The 18,695-nt window shown below is 39.9% G+C and overlaps 1 protein-coding gene across 2 annotated transcripts in view; it reads right to left on the reverse strand.

Moving 5' to 3' along the window:
• The window catches only part of USH2A (usherin), a 502,972-nt gene that overhangs the window by 267,681 nt on the left and 216,596 nt on the right, over positions 1 to 18,695 (reverse strand). For both annotated transcript variants that reach the window (XM_087963894.1, XM_087963886.1), the window contains exons 33-34: positions 3,431 to 3,590; positions 2,545 to 2,716 (exon numbers count right to left, since the gene is read on the reverse strand). In XM_087963894.1, coding sequence (XP_087820020.1) covers positions 2,545 to 2,716; positions 3,431 to 3,590 — 332 coding nt within the window. The remainder of the gene's footprint in view (positions 1 to 2,544; positions 2,717 to 3,430; positions 3,591 to 18,695) is intronic.

The following is an 18,695-nucleotide window of genomic DNA, read 5'->3' on the forward strand; positions in this document are numbered from 1 at the left end:
CCTTCTAACAAGTGGGGAGGGCTCTCTATCCTGCCTACTTCAAGGAGAATAATTAGGTTTTAAATGCTATCCTGAACACCATCAGGGTGGGAGCTGTCTGGATCTCAAGGGAGATTAAATATGAAAGTTTAAATTCAATTGCTGGCTCCTGCACCCCACTAGGTCTGTAGGAAGAAACAGTTTGCCATTGACTACTTCTGAAACTTGTTTTTTGAATTCTCTACTCTAGTCATGGAATTCTTGGGTGACCCCCCATCCAAGGCAGTTGGATCCTCTTAATTCAATCAGGGCTGATCCTGTCTTAACTTCTGAGATCAGATCAGTTCATCTAAGTGCTTCTTAGCAAACAAACAAAAAATCTCTCTGTGTTATGAAATTAATTTGCTGCCTCAACATTGCATTGTTATAAAAATCAGTGTTATTGGGTGGGGAGGTTTCTTTTAAAATTGCTGAGGTAAGAGAACCACAATCCCATGATTATGGCACTAAAATTCTTCCCTTGTTCCTAACTTAGGTTGGTCAGGAACCTAAAAAGAAGTAACAATTTTTATTCTCATGAATATTTGTAAACTGTTCAAACTCAAGGATGGGAATGGGTGGTATGTAAAAGTGGAATTAAGTAGCTAGAAAATTAACAAAGGATTCTGTTAACTGTTACAGTTACTATGCTAAAATAGATAAAGGCCAGATTTCAATGTGGATTTCAAGTCGTAATTAATTTGAAGGTCTTTACTCAGACTTTGAATCAAAGTCTTATTGTTATTGGAAGGTAGATTATTTTCTTGTGGCATAATCTGGTACAATATTTAGAGCATTCAAGAGCATGTTGAGCAAAATGAATGCATACAGAGTGTCTACACATAAATGTAAATGTATTCATAATCAAGAACAGAATATTTTCTATGGCATTTATGAAAGCAAATGTCCTTATATAGGTATTACTATAAAATGATGAGAGTGTTTAAAACAAACAGGGGCAATCTCATGTTTATATTCAAGATATTTTCAGTTGTATCATGGAACTTAAACTGTTCTTTAATCAAAAAGCAAAAGGAAATGACTGCACAAAATAATAGCAATGACATTTAAAAGACATTTTTAAGTGTTTGTAGTTTGCAATAAATAAATTTTGTCTTCTAGTTTCACTATTGTAAGTTGCTACAGAGCAGGAGAGGGGAGAAGAGAGAGAGTTATCATCTTCCTTGATATAAGGAACAATTATCACTTTAAGGACAATATTTCTGAGTATATGTATAAATATCACAAATTTTTCTCTCCCAAATCTTTCTGGGAATTTTCTATCTTGAAGCTGAGAACCTACAGTATGATCCTCTAATCATTGAGCTACAATTCTCATCAACCCTGACCTAGCTGAAGATACACAAAGATTACAGGTGCCATAACCCTGTTCTTCCATCAACCCATTCCAAGACAAATTCCTTGTGTGTCCAACCATACTTGGCCAATAAAGAATTCTATTCTATTCTATTCTTTCTCCAGAACTACATGAAAATTGATCTTATGAATCTTTTCCTTTTCTTTCTACAAGAAAGTTGTAATAGCAGCACCAAACAGGCTGCAGGACCTTGAAAAATAAACATCCAGAGTTCTTGGACCTAGGAATTTTAGAACATAACGCATTTCCAAGGAGCTTTGGTTTCTTGTGGCCTTAATAAGAGTAAACTGAAAATTGATTATGAATGATGAAATAGAAAGAAAGATCATTTCTGAAGACAAGAAAGTAGAACAGATGTAAACGAGGCTTCTATTATGAGACTTGCAAATTGCAATTTGTCTGTAGGAGTTGCAGTAGTGCTTGATCAGCTGTGAAACAGCTAAACTTTTAGGATAAGAGCTCTATGATATTTGCATATAAAAAAATTGGTGACATCTTGAATATTTCTTTTATAACATGAATGCAATCCCCTAAATGAGTTCAAAACATTTTACATTATTTTTATTGGGAAAAAAGAACCAGAATGACATAATGGTTAAAGATGTTGGACAAGAAAAGGGAGCACCAGATTTTATCCCATCCTCAATCACAAAACATTTTGGGTAACTTTGGGCCAGTCATTCTCTTTCAGTCCAACTATCTCACAGTGTTGCTGCTTTGAAATCAGAAAGGAAATGCTATATACACCACCTTGAGGTCTTGCATGAAAAACAGGATTCAAATCTACATTTTGTTTACTAATGTAGTAATCTACATTTTGTTTACTAAGAACCAGGCTGGAATACACAATTCACTAACGGAAGAAATAAAATGGGGCCAATTTCTTTTCAGATTTTTGTTCCCGCTGTGATTCTTATGCAGTGAATATTTTCTGTCTCTGTGATCCAATTTGTTTTGGGTCATAGAAGACTTGATTTTCCCCACACCTATTTTGAAACAAACATTCAATTTATTATTTTCCTTTAATGTGCTATATGAAAACTTAGCCAGTTTGGCTTCCATCACAACAGATTAAAGAAAATATAGATAACAACATACAGAAGCTATCATTTGCTCAGTTGTCACATTTATTACTTTCCTCAACTTACTGCTAACTTGATGAAGTATTCAGTACCAGGGGAAAGGTCTTGTACAGTATAGTTCTGAAAAAGATCTGTAGAGTTATAAATTGCATCCCAAACTATAGATGTTTTCTCTTTCTTGGCAATGTACAGGATACAGCTATATATCGTTCCATTTACTTCCTTTGGAATATCCCACCTGCAAAAAGAAGCAACATATCATTATACAACAATTAAAGAGGGCAGTGGGGAAATATATAATGTTTACTTAAGAGAGTGAAAGCTAACGTGGTCATCAAGCAATTTGGGGCAATTATTGAAGAACAAACAAAGCAACTTAGAAAACATTTTAATATCAAATTTATAGCAGAGGTCCAAAATATTTTAACATTGTGTTTAGAGTGAAAATTATATCCTGACCATATCACAAAGTCTTCTTCCTCTATTACTATTTGTACTGAGGGTGGTGGCCATATGTAGGTTACACTGATTGCATAAAGACTAATGGAAATTAACTTGGCAAATGGTAATCAAAGATTTACAGAGCCACTATACTACTACTAATCACTTCTGTGCATTTAATCATAGTAAATGTATGTAGCAGACCTTATCTGTGATTTAATTCACTAGGATTCTTGCATAAATTGATACTATATGTGTCACAGGTAGAAAAAGGACCCATGCTTACATTCTTTAACCCTTTCTTATTGGGCTTGGTTTCCAGACTCTTCATCATCTTGGCATCTCTTTTGAACCTGTTCCAATTTGACACTGATCATTTGAACAATGGAACCCAGAATTAGACATAGTTAACTGTAGTGCCCAGTATAAGAACTCAAGAGGAGAGTTATTACATTTGCCAAGATTGTCCCACTCCAACACTACTAAGGAAAAAGAGAGAATTTTACTTAACTGTGCTTCTAGTGTTCTAGAATCCAAAATGATCAGATCTGGCACATCCACGTGAACTGGTGGGAACTCCGTTGTAAGCACTGTGACTTGTGTACTGTTTTTGCAGCCAACCATTGTGCAAGCAGAGATACAAAACTGGTATGGGGTAAAAACTTTCAAATCTACAAAAAGGGGGACAGTGGACATGAGTATTAATTGGATTTAATAAAGCATTAGCAAATATTTATCTGTCACATCTCTGTACATTTTTTTTGAAAAATTAGGGCACTGTAAATGTCAATTAATTACCAATCTTATAAAAAATAGCTCCTGAATCATAGTGAAAAATATAATATAGAAAATCTAATCATAAAATTAATAATAAGAAGAATATGTAGCTAAAGTCTGTATTTTAGGCAATATTGGGCTTCATGTTTTAGTCACCATCATCTGGACAACAGATTTCCTGGCAATTTGGCTGGCAACTTCAGAGACATTGTAGTCAACTGGTAACTGAGTAGAATCAGGGCTTCTATCTTTGTAGCCAGGTGTTCTGCTGCTAATTAGTCTTTAGACAAACTGGTTTCTGATTGGTGCAGTTTGGTAAGGGGTGGCTTCTCACTGGCTCTTTGTGACTGATTCTGATTGGTTGCTTTGGTGGTATTGGTTCTTGATTGGTCCTTTGCTCATGTCAGCTTCAATCAATTAGTCCCTACTCAATTGCAGTCTTGGTAATGTAGTTGACATCATGGAAGAGAAGGCACACCAAGACTTTCAGACAGGGATTTTCCCCAGCATTGTTTGAAGATACTTAAGAAAAGTAAATTTATTAATTTATAATTTTTGAAGGGTTGTGCACCACAGCTTAAAGAGTTCAGGGTATCATTTGGTGATATAGGGACATTTGGAGCAGAGGTGGTATTCAGTAGGTTCTGACCAGTTCTGGAGAACCGGTAGTGGAAATTTTGAGTAGTTTGGAGAACCAGCAAATGCCACCTCTGACTGGAGATTTTACATTATCCTTCCCTTGACACGCCCACCAAGCCACACCCACAGTACAAAATTTTGAATCCCACCACTGATTTGGAGGGTCAGAGCTTTTTTTTTTTCATTCCCCCACCCCAAGGATGTTCAGGGTGGGAATGGCAGACCAGCCTCTTCTGTTCTACATTTAACATCTCCCCTGCCAAGTCATCAATTGCTATTTTTTCCAATATGTTTTAGAGGTGATGACAGCTTTTAAAATTGGAGATGAGAGTAGTTTCTTCTTAGTAGTGTCTGACTCTTGTTTCTATTCATAATGCATCACAAAATTAATAACAATAACAAAAACAACAACAGCTTACTGTCACTTCAACTATTCATTTTAAATAAAAGCAAAACCAAAATGAGATATTTATCTTTAGATACCAAAGAAATCAACTGATTCCACCCCCCAATACAACATGATAAATAAACTACAAAAATAGGAGACAGAGATGTTAACAAGTTTCAATAGCCTAGGTTGATTTCTACCAGCAATGAACTACATGAACCACACATTTAAATCAAACCAACATCAATTACTTGCCACATCTGATCCAATTTATACAGCTTGTTGGAAATTGACCTATTCAAGTGCTTCATAATGGATCAATTGCTTCAACACATGCAGGTAGAAACATAAATCTAAATCCTGGTCTCTCCCCTAAAACTCTAAGGTTACTGTTTGTCAAGCCCTCCTGATTATGGCTTCTTGTTTTCCATTTGCTTGATTGGATTATTTGCATAAGAGCAAATGCAGGCAATTGTGGACATGAAAAACAGATCATTCTACAATGCATTAGAAATGGTTCAGCAAAAAAGTATCTGGAGTTGCCTTGAAAAGAAAGGCAACTTGGTATATGGAAGTCTCATGGATTCATGTCAAATAAACTACAGTTTACTCTAAAGATCACAAGTTATATGCTATTTAACAATTGATTTTATGCCTTTCTTGGAGAAATTTCATTGATTTCAATTTACAAAGTGAACCAATAAACAATGATTTCCTTTTCACTTTCTACAGAAATTGAATATTTTATTATCTTATTACTCACACCCACATTAGTAAATTAAAATCCAGTCATTGCCCTTTTTAATCTGCAAGATATCATCTCTATCAATAGCATAGCTCATTCTATCTAAACAACTTAATATGATGACATGTTTCAGGCTTTAGTCCATATTGAAGATTTGGTTGTACACTTCCTTTACTATTTGCTTCTTTACAACCATATCTATCACTTAACTTGAAAAGTTTACATTCACTTTAATGTTAAGATATAATGGATGTTATACATGGCAGTGAAGTATGATGGTACTAGCATTGGTAGCCAACCTATGAAGTTTTTAAGGAACTGCAAGTTCTTATAAAATAGTTCTCATTTCCAACAACCTTTCCTATCTTTGCTGACAAAATGTTTTGGATAATAGAGCTAATAGTCATTGGATCTCCAGACCATTTAGGAATTTAAAAGTTAATGCTGCATTTCAAATTGGACCCAGAAATGAATTAGAAGTGAAATCAGAAGGGACTGTCATAATATGAACAACTATATATTCCCTGTCAATGCCCCTCTGGCTTACCTTTGATCAGCTGATTTCTGGGCTATTTTTAGAGGTAGCATCACTACAAATAATTCATGACTAAATGTAAAAGCAAGCCTTCAAATTACCCCCAAACTCCAAAAAGTTTGCATTAAGGAAACAATAAACATATTAATATAACATAATTAACAGAAGACCAAAAGTAACTTTAATGGGTAAAAATGATCTATGCTAGACTTCTAAAGTCCAAATGCCCTTGAAGAAATGTAAGTGCTTGTGAAGTTATTTCTGACAGAAGTGTGATGAATCTATGAATTTCAAGAGCAATAGATTCTAAAGGAAAGGGATTCCCACAAATAGTTGTTCTGTACTCATTTCTTCTCCTCCTGTCATTTCTTTGCTCAATATGAGGGTTCTTTAAAGAACATTTACAAATAATCTCATGAATTAATCCAGTGAAGTAATTTCTAAGGTGCCTTGTCTTCTCAGTCTGCTGAATAGACAAGGCACCTACCAACAGTATCTCCACCAGAGGTGGTATTCAGCAAGTTTTGACCAGTTCTGCAGAACTCATAGCGGAAATCTTGAGTAGTTTGAAGAACCAGCAAATACCACCTCTGACTGGAGATTTTACAGTATCCTTCCCCTGCTGCGCCCACCAAGCCACACCCACAGAACCAGTAGTAAAAAGTTTTGAATCCCACCACTGATCTCCCCCTTACCTAGATGAAGTGTCAGTTATCTTGCTCTTCTTCAACAATTAATATTGACAGAGAACATCTACTCCCTCACTTGAATTTGACAAAAATGAGAGACTGAATTATCTATATTGGGACAACTCTCCCCTCATCTCAAAATAAATAAAAAACCACCCTTCTCCAAATGGTTTAAAATTGATCCGCACAGCTTAGGAGGTAACCAGTCTGAGACAGAAGGTGGAGTCAAATGCATCATAAATCATGAGTCCCTGTATGCTTGCAAAAGAGCTAAGTCCAGCCCACCTAGACTGCCCCCCGTATCTCCTGCTGATTTCCCTTAACAGCTGGTTGGTCAGATTTTTATAGAGACCTTAAGCTTGCAGTAAGTTTTTATATTCATTTGAACTGCCTGGATCTTCTGATTTCCCCAGTGCTTGAGAAAATATAATAAAACTTAATTGTAAAAATAATGGGAGTGTCAGTCCTTTGAGGTTGGTAACAGGTCTTAGAATATATTTTAATGTGGTTAGAGTATTATAGCATAGTCTTGAAAGCATATCAAAGTTCATCATTTTACCTTATATAATAAAGGCAGTTAGTTTGAGATTATTTCTGCTGCTTTTTAATTTCCCAAAACTTCATATATCTTTTCTGTAATAACTAAGCATTTCCCTCCTCCTTCTGTGATTGAAACCCACATTTCATCATGCCATCATCATCAGAGTCATTCCCATCCCCATGTTTGAAGGCAAGTAGCAGAATAAGTCCAAAATGGAACATTAACACAAAGCTTCCCTTCTCTTGTTGCCCAACAAGATCAATTGTAGAAAGGACCTGATGGTAAAGACTGCAACAACGACACCACTAAAGCCAACATCTTTAACACATTCTTCAGCTCAGTATTTGTAAACAGCAATGGATCATGCCCTGTATTTCCTAGCCGTACCACAGATAACAACAATGATCTAATACATATCGATTTTACAGAAGACAATGTTGAAAAAGCACTACGCAATCTAAAACCATCTCTATCTATTGGACCTGATGGAATATGTGCCTACTTCTTAAAAAAGCTATCCACTGCCATAGCCAAACCTCTAAGCATAATCTTTGAAAAATCTTTCAGGACCAGCTCCTTGCCTAACCTATGGTCACAAGCCACAGTCATCCCCATCTTCAAAAAGGGAGACCCAAGCCTAGTTGAAAATTACAGACCAATCTCCTTATGCTGCGTCACCTGTAAAGTCATGGAATCAATTATTAACCAATCCACATCCTCCACTTAGAGACAAACAACCTACTCTCCAATAAACAATTTGGTTTCAGAAAAAAACTATCCTGTAATCTGCAACTCTTACACTGCAAAAACATATGGATGACACAACTCGACCAGGGCAAAGCAATTGACGCAATCTACATAGACTTCTGTAAAGCCTTTGATTCAGTGGTACACGACAAACTACTCCTAAAAATAAAATCCTATGGTATCTCTGGACAACTGAATAACTGGATAGAAGCATTCCTGGCAAACAGACAAAAAATGGTCAAAATTGGGAGCGTCCTATCAAATTCTGTACCTGTCAATAGTGGTGTCCCCAAGGCAGTGTTCTAGGACCAACTCTCTTCATACTCTACATAAATGACCTCTGTGATCATATTAAGAGCAATTGCGTTCTTTTCGCTGATGATGTAAAGCTGTTCAATACCACAGACAATACTGCTACCCTACAAAAAGATCTTGACTATGTATCAGAATGGTTAAACAAATGGCAACTTCAAATCTCAACAAATAAATGCTCTGTCTTACATATTGGCAAAAAAAATCAGAAAATAAAATACAAGCTGAATAGTCAAGATCTTGTTGATGACCCAAGCTCTGTAAAGGACCTTGGAATACTCACCTCTAATGATCTAAGTGCTAGAGCCCACTGCAACTACATAGCCAAAAAGGCATTAAGAGTTGTTAACCTAATCTTACGTAGCTTTTTCTCTGGTAATATCACACTACTAACCATACAAAACATTTGCTAGACCAACACTCGAATACAGTTCATCAGTCTGGAACCCACATTACGTATCTGATATTAGCACAATTGAGAAAGTCCAGAAATATTTCACAAGAAGAGTTCTCCACTCCTCTACTCGTTGTAGAATACCTTATACCACCAGACTTGAAATTCTAGAACTAGAAAACCTTGAATTACGCCGCCTTCGGTCTGATTTAAGCATGGTATATAAAATCATACATTGCAATGTCCTACCTGTCAATGAATACTTCAGCTTCAACCATAACAACACAAGAGCACACAATAGATACAAACTCAAAGTTAACACACCAAACTTGATTGCAGGAAATACGACTTCAGCAATAGAGTGGTCAATGTCTGGAATACTCTACCCGACTCTGTAGTTTCTTCCCAAACCCAAAAACTTTAACCTTAGACTGTCTACTATTGACCTCACCCCTTTCCTAAGAGGTCTGTAGGGGCGTGCATAAGCGCACCAACGTGCCTACCGTCCCTGTCCTATTGTTTCTCTTATTCCTCTTTTATTTTTCTTATATGTACCCATTTCATGTATTCACAACTATGTATACACTTATACTTATTATCTTGTAAACAATTGGCAAATCAAATAAATAAATAAATAAATAAATAAATAAATAAATAAATAAATAAATAAATAAATAAATAAATAAATATGCCAGGAAGCAATAACTCTTTTTCCTGGTGATCATTGTCTAGTGCAGGGGTGGGCAAACTTTTTGGCTCAGGGGCCGCATTGACTTTTAAAATTTGACAGACGGGCCGGGTCAGCACAAGATTTTTGGGAATCGCCCCCCCTTTCCCCTCCTCCTTCCTCTCCCCTCGGAGGCCCCTGAGTCAGGAGTTGCTACCGCCGGCGCGGCTCCGCGCTGCTCCAGTCCCGCTTGCCTCGGGAAGGGAAAGGCAAAAAGGAAGAGCCGCGGAGGTGCTTTGCAACGGCAGCAGCGGCACCGGAGGCTCAGGCTCAGCGGCTCCTGGTTTTGCCTTTTCCTTCCCAAGGCAACACAGGACTGGAGCCGGAGCTGTGCCGGGCGGTAGCAACTCCTGACAGCCCCAGCCGGACACCTGAGTGGAGCCCGGCAGAACTGCCTGTTGCTGCTGCCGGAGCACCGCCGGTCGCCTCCTCCAAGCAGCCCGCCCGCCCGCCGGCTTCCCCGCCGCCGCGCGGCTCGGGGCCAGGCGCGGCGCCCGCGAGTTAAAAGGAAGCCGAAAGTTGCTGGGAAGTTGCTCGGGTTTCCGGGCTTCAGGCTTAAACTTTGCACAGGCAAAGTTTGCAGGCGGAGCGTCTTCCCGCCGAGGAGCGGAAGGTTCCGCCCGTGGGCGGGCTGCTTGGAGGAGGCGACCCGCGGTGCTCCGGGTTTCCCCTCTGCCGGCTGCTCGGGGCCAGGCGCGCGCAAGACGAGTTAAAGGAAGCGAAATTGCTGGGAAGTTGCTCGGGTTTCTCGGGCTTCCAGGGCTTTGCAAAGGCAAAGTTTGCAGGCTGGAGCGCCTGGCCCCGAGCCGCACGGCAGCCTGCTCCAAGCAGCTCGCCCCGCCCGCCAGGCGGAACCCTTCCCGCTCCTCGGCGGGAAGACGCTCCCACCTGCAAACTTTGCCTATGCAAAGCCCTGGAAGCCCTGGAAACCCGAGCAACTTCCCAGCAATTTTGGCTTCCTTTAACTCGCGGGCGCCGCGCCGCCCGAGCTGCACGGCAGCCCGCTCCAAGGAGCCCGCCCCCCCCGCCGGGCGGAACCCTTCCCGCTCCTCGGCGGGAAGACGCTCCCGCCTGCAAACTTTGCCTTTGCAAAGCCCTGGAAGCCCCGGAAACCCAAGCAACTCCCAGCAACTTTCGGCTTCATTTTAACTTGCGGGCGCTCGCGCCTGGCGGAGGGGAAGCCCGGAGCCTCCTCCAAGCAGCCTGCCTGCCTGCCGGGCTTCCCTTCTGCCGCGCGGCTCGGGGCCAGGCGTGAGCGCCCGCAAGTTAAAAGGAAGCCGAAAGTTGCTGGGAAGTTGCTCGGGTGCTGGGAGCAGGCTTTTAAAGTGCCGCCCGAGCAGGACCGCCGAGCCGGGAAACAGGGCACCAAGGCAGGGCAAGGCTCCACCAGCAGCGGCCTAGCTTTAGGTGGCTCCAAGCAGCCCGCTCAAGCAGCCCGCCCGCCCGCCGCCGGCGGAACCCTTCCCGCTCCTCGGCGGGAAGACGCTCCAGCCTGCAAGCTTTGCCTTTGCAAAGTTTAAGCCTGGAAGCCCCGGAAAAAAAAGGGGATCGGCGGGGACTCACCTTCGGAGAGGTCGCACTCAAAGGTGATTTCGAACTCCCAGCTGAGGCCTTTGCAAATTTATTTTCTTTCCTACCCCTAGATCGCTCCACACTGTTTTGCAGCTTTGGGGGCCACGTGGCACAGGGCAATACGCCACGCCCAGCTACTTTTTTTCAGGGGCGGGCTGGATTGGACAGACCAATGGCAGCAATTTTTTTTCAGGGGCGGGCCGGATTGGACAGACCAACGGGCCGGATGTGGCCCGCGGGCCGTAGTTTGCCCACCCCTGGTCTAGTGAGTTTGGAGGCAATTCAAAGAAATGGCACTTGTCTGAGTTTTTCCTACAGAAAACATTTACAAACAATTTATCTAATTAATTAATCCATATCATGTGGTAAGTGTGATTTCTGGGGAAGAAATGGAGGATTGAATATCCACAAAAAGCAAAGCTGATGACCATGGTGGAATGAAGAGCCAGTGAGTTGCTCCTCATTGGAAAACTGTATAATAGTGGTGTCCAGTGGGTTTATAGCTCTGGGAAAGGAGGAAATAAGCTTTGAAAGGATGCTAAATTCCCATATTTACTTTTCTGATTACTTACATAAATAGCCTGTTAAGTTTACTTTTTTATTAAAAAAAATAAGAGTATGGATGTGGCAAAGGAAGAATAGCAAATGAATTCTTTTTTCAAACTGTTTTCTAGGAACTCTTTTAGAGCTAACTTTTAAAAACACATGGAATATTGCCTTTCAGCTCGGGTCTCAGATATAAATATTAAGTTGATTATATGTTACAAGTCGAAAGAGAAGTCACATGGTATTTCTTCCTCCAAACATCCACAAAATCTGCATACACTTCTGACAAAGAATAAAGTTCAGAGAGTGATATGAAAAGGAGAAAATGAAAAGGGCCAAATGCCTAAAAACAGTATTTTTGACATTTTGGAGAGGAAAAGAATGTACCTATTGTTCCCAGTGAATATTAGGATTATGTGTCTCAAATTGTTCTATCCCAGCATAATAGGGATGTGGAAGGAACCAAGACTTCAGGGTTGTTTATACTCCAGAGGAGTCATAAGATACAATATGGGAGCTGAACTGAGAGGCTGTCAATTCATCTCCACCTGTATAGGCTTTTCCAATAGTTGTGAAGCTAAGTCAAATTGATGCACCATAGTTACATCTAAAAATTTAGCATTCACCCAAGAGTCCAAATGAACCAAGAGTTCAATCTGCAAGCTTACAGAGGTGCAAAGGCTAATAGGTATATTGTCTGGTTGCAATTGCAATTGCCTAGTATGGAGTGTTCAAGTTCCCTTTAATTGTTCAAGGACTCCCTGTGGAGTTCTTAGAAGGGGAAAGTGCAAAATTTCCTGAAGGCAAAATTTTAGAGTGGTCTGAGCATTTACTTATAAGGTCATATATTTCCACAGATGAAATATTTCTAGCTAACTCTGAGCAAGAAAGCTAGATGCTAGTGCACAACAGTAAAAGCACAACCCAAAGTCTCCATTTTTCTATTTCTCCACTGTAAAGAGGGCTATCTTATTGCTCTAATTTACATGGATTCTACATCATTAGAATCCAAGAAGGCAATGAGGAGGGAAGAAGGTGATGAATAGTTGCAAATCCTCTGTGCCTCAATTCCTTCAAACTGCCATCAGTTATCCTGCAAAGCTGAAAGGACTCTTCCAAATCTTACCTGTCTTACCAATTCATCTCTTATTTCATTGGAAAGTCCTTCCTGAAATTGGTCAAGCAGAGGAAAATCATTCCAAGGCATAAAACTGGAAATCAATCATGTAGTCATAAATTAAGTGAATTCCTCCTGTCAGCTGTCAGATCTCCCAATTTGCAGCTGCTATTCTGGTTGAATAATCAAAAGCAGTTCTAAATCTTTGCATAAAATTGTGATAGCTATCGAAATTGGTATCATTATTGTCAATGAGTGTGAATGCCCATCTGGCTGCTTCTTCTTTAAGTAGGCTTAGAACAAACACAACTTTGATCCAACCTGCAAGAAATTCTGCTGACCTGCCCACAAAAAACAATTCATTGTGAAAATGAGGAATTGATATTTTCTCTTTCACCCATTCAGTCCTCTCTGATAAACTACCAACAGAACAGAACAAGACTGGTGGTGGAGCAACTTGTGGGGCTGTCCCATATAAGTTAAGCTTTGTCTGAAGTGCTGCATTGTACAGATTTGTTATTTCTATGGCGACTGATATTAATGCTGAAATAATGATTCAGCCACTTGTTCTGCTGTCAGTGGTGTCTTGAGGTTATGTCTTGAGGTTTATGTCACCATATTCTAAGTCTAGAAGTCCTCTTTAGCAAGAAAGTAGGGAGGCTTTCAAAATTGATATAAGCCCTCCATGTTTGGCAAAATAAGCAAAGTATCTAGGAATATTAGAATTTATTGTAATATGGCTATGTTATTAGAATAGAATGCTGAAAGTCCTACCAAAACCATCTTTATGTCAAACTATACCTAACAAAACAAGGCAGAATTGTTTTGAGTTTCTTTCTCTCACATTTACTTCTTTCTCAGAAGTCAGAGATTTCTGTAAGGCCTCGTCATCCCTCTTCTCCTTTGCCTTGAGTTAAACTCCCATTCCATCAAACAGAGTAATATCTACACTGTTACTGCCACGAGAAACTACCATCTATAAATGCTTAGAGCAAAACAAGTGTTGTAATAACAACTCAGCATCCCAATCTACAAAATCCATCCAGATAGATAAAACGTCTGATGATATTAAAGACTACTTAAAGATGTAAATGGAGTCACATTATTTCCCCATTCCTATATTAATAAACTCTGTCCTCTGACATTATTCTAGTAAAAACCACTCCAAAGGTTTTTTAAAACTATTGTTTAACTGCTTTTAAAACAATGACATAAAATGAGAAAACACAGAAAAATAAAAATATATGCATTGCCAAAGCAAAAGCAGAAACAAAACAAAACAAAAAAAAAACCATAGAATGTACTTGAATAATAATCATATTGTAACTATTTATATAGCTAAAATAATATACCTGTTTTAGTTGTTTTTTCCCCTTGTTAATTAAAAAAATCCTATTCTAAAAAATAAAACTATAATGAAAGGATGGGGAGCCTATGGACTCAGTCAATAATGAATTATAGATCCTGCATTTGTTAATATTGACCACACTGGCTGAGTGTGCTGGTAGTTGTACTTTACTAAAATCTAGAACGATGCAGAACTTTATTCTTAATAAGCTTTATTTTACAATATGTGGAATTATCTGGCAATAAACCACTCAAGGAAGTAGATGTAAACAATTGGCATTTAACTGTTGATATAGATCATTGCTACTACCATCTAAGTTAAATTTTTTAACTACATTTATAATTTATGAACAAAAGATTGTGCAAAAGATTAAACAAATGTAGTTTCCCCACAAAAATTTCCAAAAAGATTTCCAAAAGAAATATTTGATTTGTAAAACAGAAAATACTTAACCTCTCCAGAAAAGAAGGTAAACATGAAATACATATGTGTACAAAAGATACACAAACACATACAAAACAGTACAATTTCAGGCATGCACCATTTTAGAACTTTTTGAGGAATATTAAGCAATACAGTGAGAATTATTAAGCATTAGAACAGCTTGCTTCCTGGAGTTAGTGGATGCAACTAAGTTTTCAAGAATAGATTGGACAACCATTTGTCCAAGATGGTATGAAGATTCCTGTCTTGGGACTAGACGACCTCCAATGCCCCTTGCAACCCCATGATTCTAAATGGTATAAAGGGTAAACAAATGGTTCAATAGCAACATGTTTTGGAACTAAAGATAAAAATATCTTGTTAATATTTAAAATATTTAGAAGCTGATAATAATTTAGTTGTGCATTCTCTGATTTTTTTTTTAAAAAATACCCATAGTCCACTCTCTGCTGTCCTGATGAAACAGAGTGAACCACAATATAGTTATTTAGTGTGTAAATATCCCTCCACATAAGGTTCCTCTATTGGCTCCAACTGTTAGCCTTATTTTTCAGCATTAAATCTGAATTTCCTTGCATGGTTGGTTTAAATGAGGTCATTACATTGCCATCCACGGTTTAATTAATATTTCTTTGCTTTCTCATTTCAATTAGTGAACAGTCAAACAGAGTGGCCCTGATCCTGATCTTATTTGCTAGCATAAAAAAGGGGGAATGCTATCACTAAAGGTTTCAAGCAGGATATTAATCATATAAAACAGATAATTCAACTTTATCTGGGGTAAGAACGATTAGAAATCTCGTGCAGGGATAGCCATTCTGAACAATTATTTTATAATTCTGTTTCATCAGATTTATATCAGTATAAATGGAAATGTCCTGTAGTAAATCAGGAACTAATTGCTGCAAATCTGATTCTTACATGTGGATCCAAAACCTGCTTGCTTGGAAGCATGTCGTATTGATTTAGGCAACCTGACAAATAAGTTCCTATGGGGCATTTACTGGCCAGCACTATAGAATTTTCTTGAGTATTTGACAAAACATATTAAAAAGGGAAAGATGAGGGCTTAATTGAAACAAAAGGCAATTTTGTATGCAGCAGTTTGTATTTGATAGAGCATCCCAATAAAAAATATTAGGCATATTTCATGAAATGTGAAGAATGTCAGATTTTATTTCAAAATATTAAGACAATGTGTTTCTTTCCCCCCATCACCCTAGTTTTTTTTAGTAGTTCATGATAACTTTAACAGCAATTTGATAATGGGACTCATTATCTAGAGAAATGGAGGCTTTCCCTTCAGGGGATCAGAGGTGGTACTCAGCAGGTTCTGACTAGTTCTGGAGAACAGGTAGTGGAAATTTTGAGTAGTTCAGAGAATTGGCAAATACCAGCTCTGACTGGAGAATTTACAGTAACTGTTAGATCTGGAGGAGTGGGTGCAATAACGGAGACAAGGTATCGGGTAGTGAATCAACTCTTTAATAGTGACTTCAGAACAGAGCAACCAACTTGGGCAGCAGCAGCTCTTTTATAGAGCTGGCTGCTGCCGCAATAACCAATGAGAACGAGTTTAACTGCACTTAGTGCGGGATGGCCGCTGTCAGCCAATCAGGTTAGCCGAAGGTAGCCAATCATGATCGCTTACTTGCGGACCAATCCGAACTGCAGGTTTACGAGCCTGTAGTTGGAGCGGAGCTCGAAGAGTTTTTAATAATGAGTTTATTTAGTTAGTTCGTAACAGTAACCTTCCTTTGCCATGCCCACAAAGCCACGCCCACAGAACCGGTAGTAAAAAAAATTGAATCCCACCACTGCATTGGATGTGTTCAAGTAGAAGTTCATCCAACAGTCAAATAATATTTTAGATTTCTGCACAAAGCAAGGAAAATAATGACTTGAAGACCTAAATTGACCCTGAAAACCTCTATCATTCTATGAGTAAGAAAGCACCTATTCCCCCTTCTAAGTCAAAGTTAATGAAACACGTCTCTATCAAGTGTGGTAGGGGGAAGAGAGAGAGAGAGAGAGAGAGACATACATACATACATACATACATACAGACAGACAGACAGACAGACAGAGACAGAGAGAGACAGAGGAAGAAAAATAATGTGTTAAAGCCAAACTCTACATGCCATAGTTCAGGCAGGATAGGAATAGTGGCCTTGTTTTAATGTGTATGTCTTTCCTCAATACTACATGTCAGAATCTTGGAAATCAGGTCCCATAATCCCAGAACAGTAGAAGCTATCAGTAGACATTCACAGAAAGAAAGTCACTTTGCAAATCTTCAAAGACATTCCCATTCCAATGATTGTTTTTTGTGATCCAAATTTTGGCACTGAAAATAGGCTGCCAGGTAATGTTAACTGCAAATGTACTAGTGTACCTAAATTAAGAGTAAATGACAGATGAAAGGATAGTGAAGCTGTAGTGCAATCTTTCATGCTTTCCCATTGTTGAATTAAGCAACAGTCAACCATGTTTCACAATTCCATTCTCAAGAATGCTTGAGGAAGTGCTCTTTTCACATAATTTTTAACTTCTCAAAGAATTAATATATTTTGCCTATTGCTTTATTCAGTAGCGATATCTTGCCTCTTGCATAATTCAGATTCAAGTTATCTATTCATCAGCTGAGAAAGTAAAACTTTTAATAAATAATTGGTTTTGGGTAAAAGCAAACAGAGATAGAGAAGCTCTTTTTATTCCATTCACCTAATAACTTTGATTTTTATAGCAGCCCTATGCTGAATATACAAAATAAATATCTCCTTTACCACTTCTTTCCTAAGGGGGAAAACATTTTTAACAAAGAGGAAGGAGACACAAGGAGATGGATGAAGCAGAGATGCAATCTTTGAAAGTTGGATGGCATACAATTATTATTGTTGTTATATGCGCAACAGTGTAAAATTACAGCTGTCAGTTATTTAGCTGGTGTTGGCCTTCATATAAATTGAGTTCTTCATAAGAACCCAGGATATCATAATGTATTGGTGTAATACACAGTGTGTGTGGATCCAAGCAGGATGGCCTTTTGTAATTGACAGATGAACAATTTATTAATACAGAGATTTTCTCCAAGATATACTCCAAGATATACTCCAAGGTATAGCATCCAGTGGGCAGATAACTACAGACCACCATGGCCAGTTTATGCCATAATCTTTCAACATTTATTTTCAGATTTTGATACTTTGTGATCTTTTACAATTCTTTGTCTTCTATTCTATTGTCCCCTGGCATTGCCACTTTGATTATCCACTTACTCTTTCTTCTTTCAACCATATTAAGTCATGTTGTGAGCCACAATTTTATCAATTTGTATTAGCAAATCCCACAACTTTTAACCTGCTCATTTTCAACTACCTCAATTCTATGTTCCCACCAATTTTTCATTATTGCCACATGATAATTTTTACAGCTTTGCCTGGGGCGCCCAGCGCAGCTGACAGGTGGGCTCTCCGCTCATCCTGCCAGGGCCGTGCCGGAGCTGTGCGGGCTGGGCAGAGCTGGGAAAGCGAGCGCGGGTGTGCACCTGCCTGCCAAGTGAAAGAGCCGGGCCGACCCAAGCTTGGCTTCCTTCCCAAGTCCCTCCAGCCCAAACCTGAAGGGGCCACTGGGAGAGGCTGCCCAAGGCAGTGATAGTGCCCACCCATCCATGAACAGGGAGGCAAGGCAACGGCCTGCGCCGCGTTCTCCTCCAAGCTGAGCCCCGCCAAGTCAGCGCCTCTGCCTGATGCCCATTCCGCTGCAGCGTTTGGAGCTGCCGGCGCATTTGGAGATGCGTGGGGACGGGGATGGGCTGGGCGAGGGGTGGAAAGGATGGGCGGCTTTGGGCTCTCTCCGCCAGCCAGGGAAGCAACACTGCCATCACCTCGCCTCCCTGTCCGCAGATGGGTGGGTGCTATCACTGACTCAGGCAGCCTCTCCTGGTGGCCCCTTCGGGTTCAGGCAGGAGGGACTTGGGAAGGAAGCCTAGCTCAGGTCAGCCTGGCTCTTTTGCTTGGCAGGTGGGCGCGCACCGTGGCTCGCTTTCCTGGCTCTGCCCAGCCTGCACAGCTCTGACATGGCCCTGGCGGGATGAGTGGAGGGTCCAGTGGAGAGGCGCTCGCTGCCTTGGTGAGAGCTCTGCTGCCGGGAAGGAGGGCCCACCTGTCAGCTGCGCTGGGCGCCCCAGGCGAAGCTCTTTGCGCTCTGCCTGGTGCCAGGCAGAGATGGCAGCTGGGTGCTTCTTCTGAGGTGG

This window comes from Notechis scutatus, chromosome 1 (assembly GCF_049901735.1).
Source record: "Notechis scutatus isolate UNSWTSFEM ecotype Mainland chromosome 1, rNotScu1.2, whole genome shotgun sequence".
Lineage (NCBI taxonomy): Eukaryota > Metazoa > Chordata > Lepidosauria > Squamata > Elapidae > Notechis > Notechis scutatus.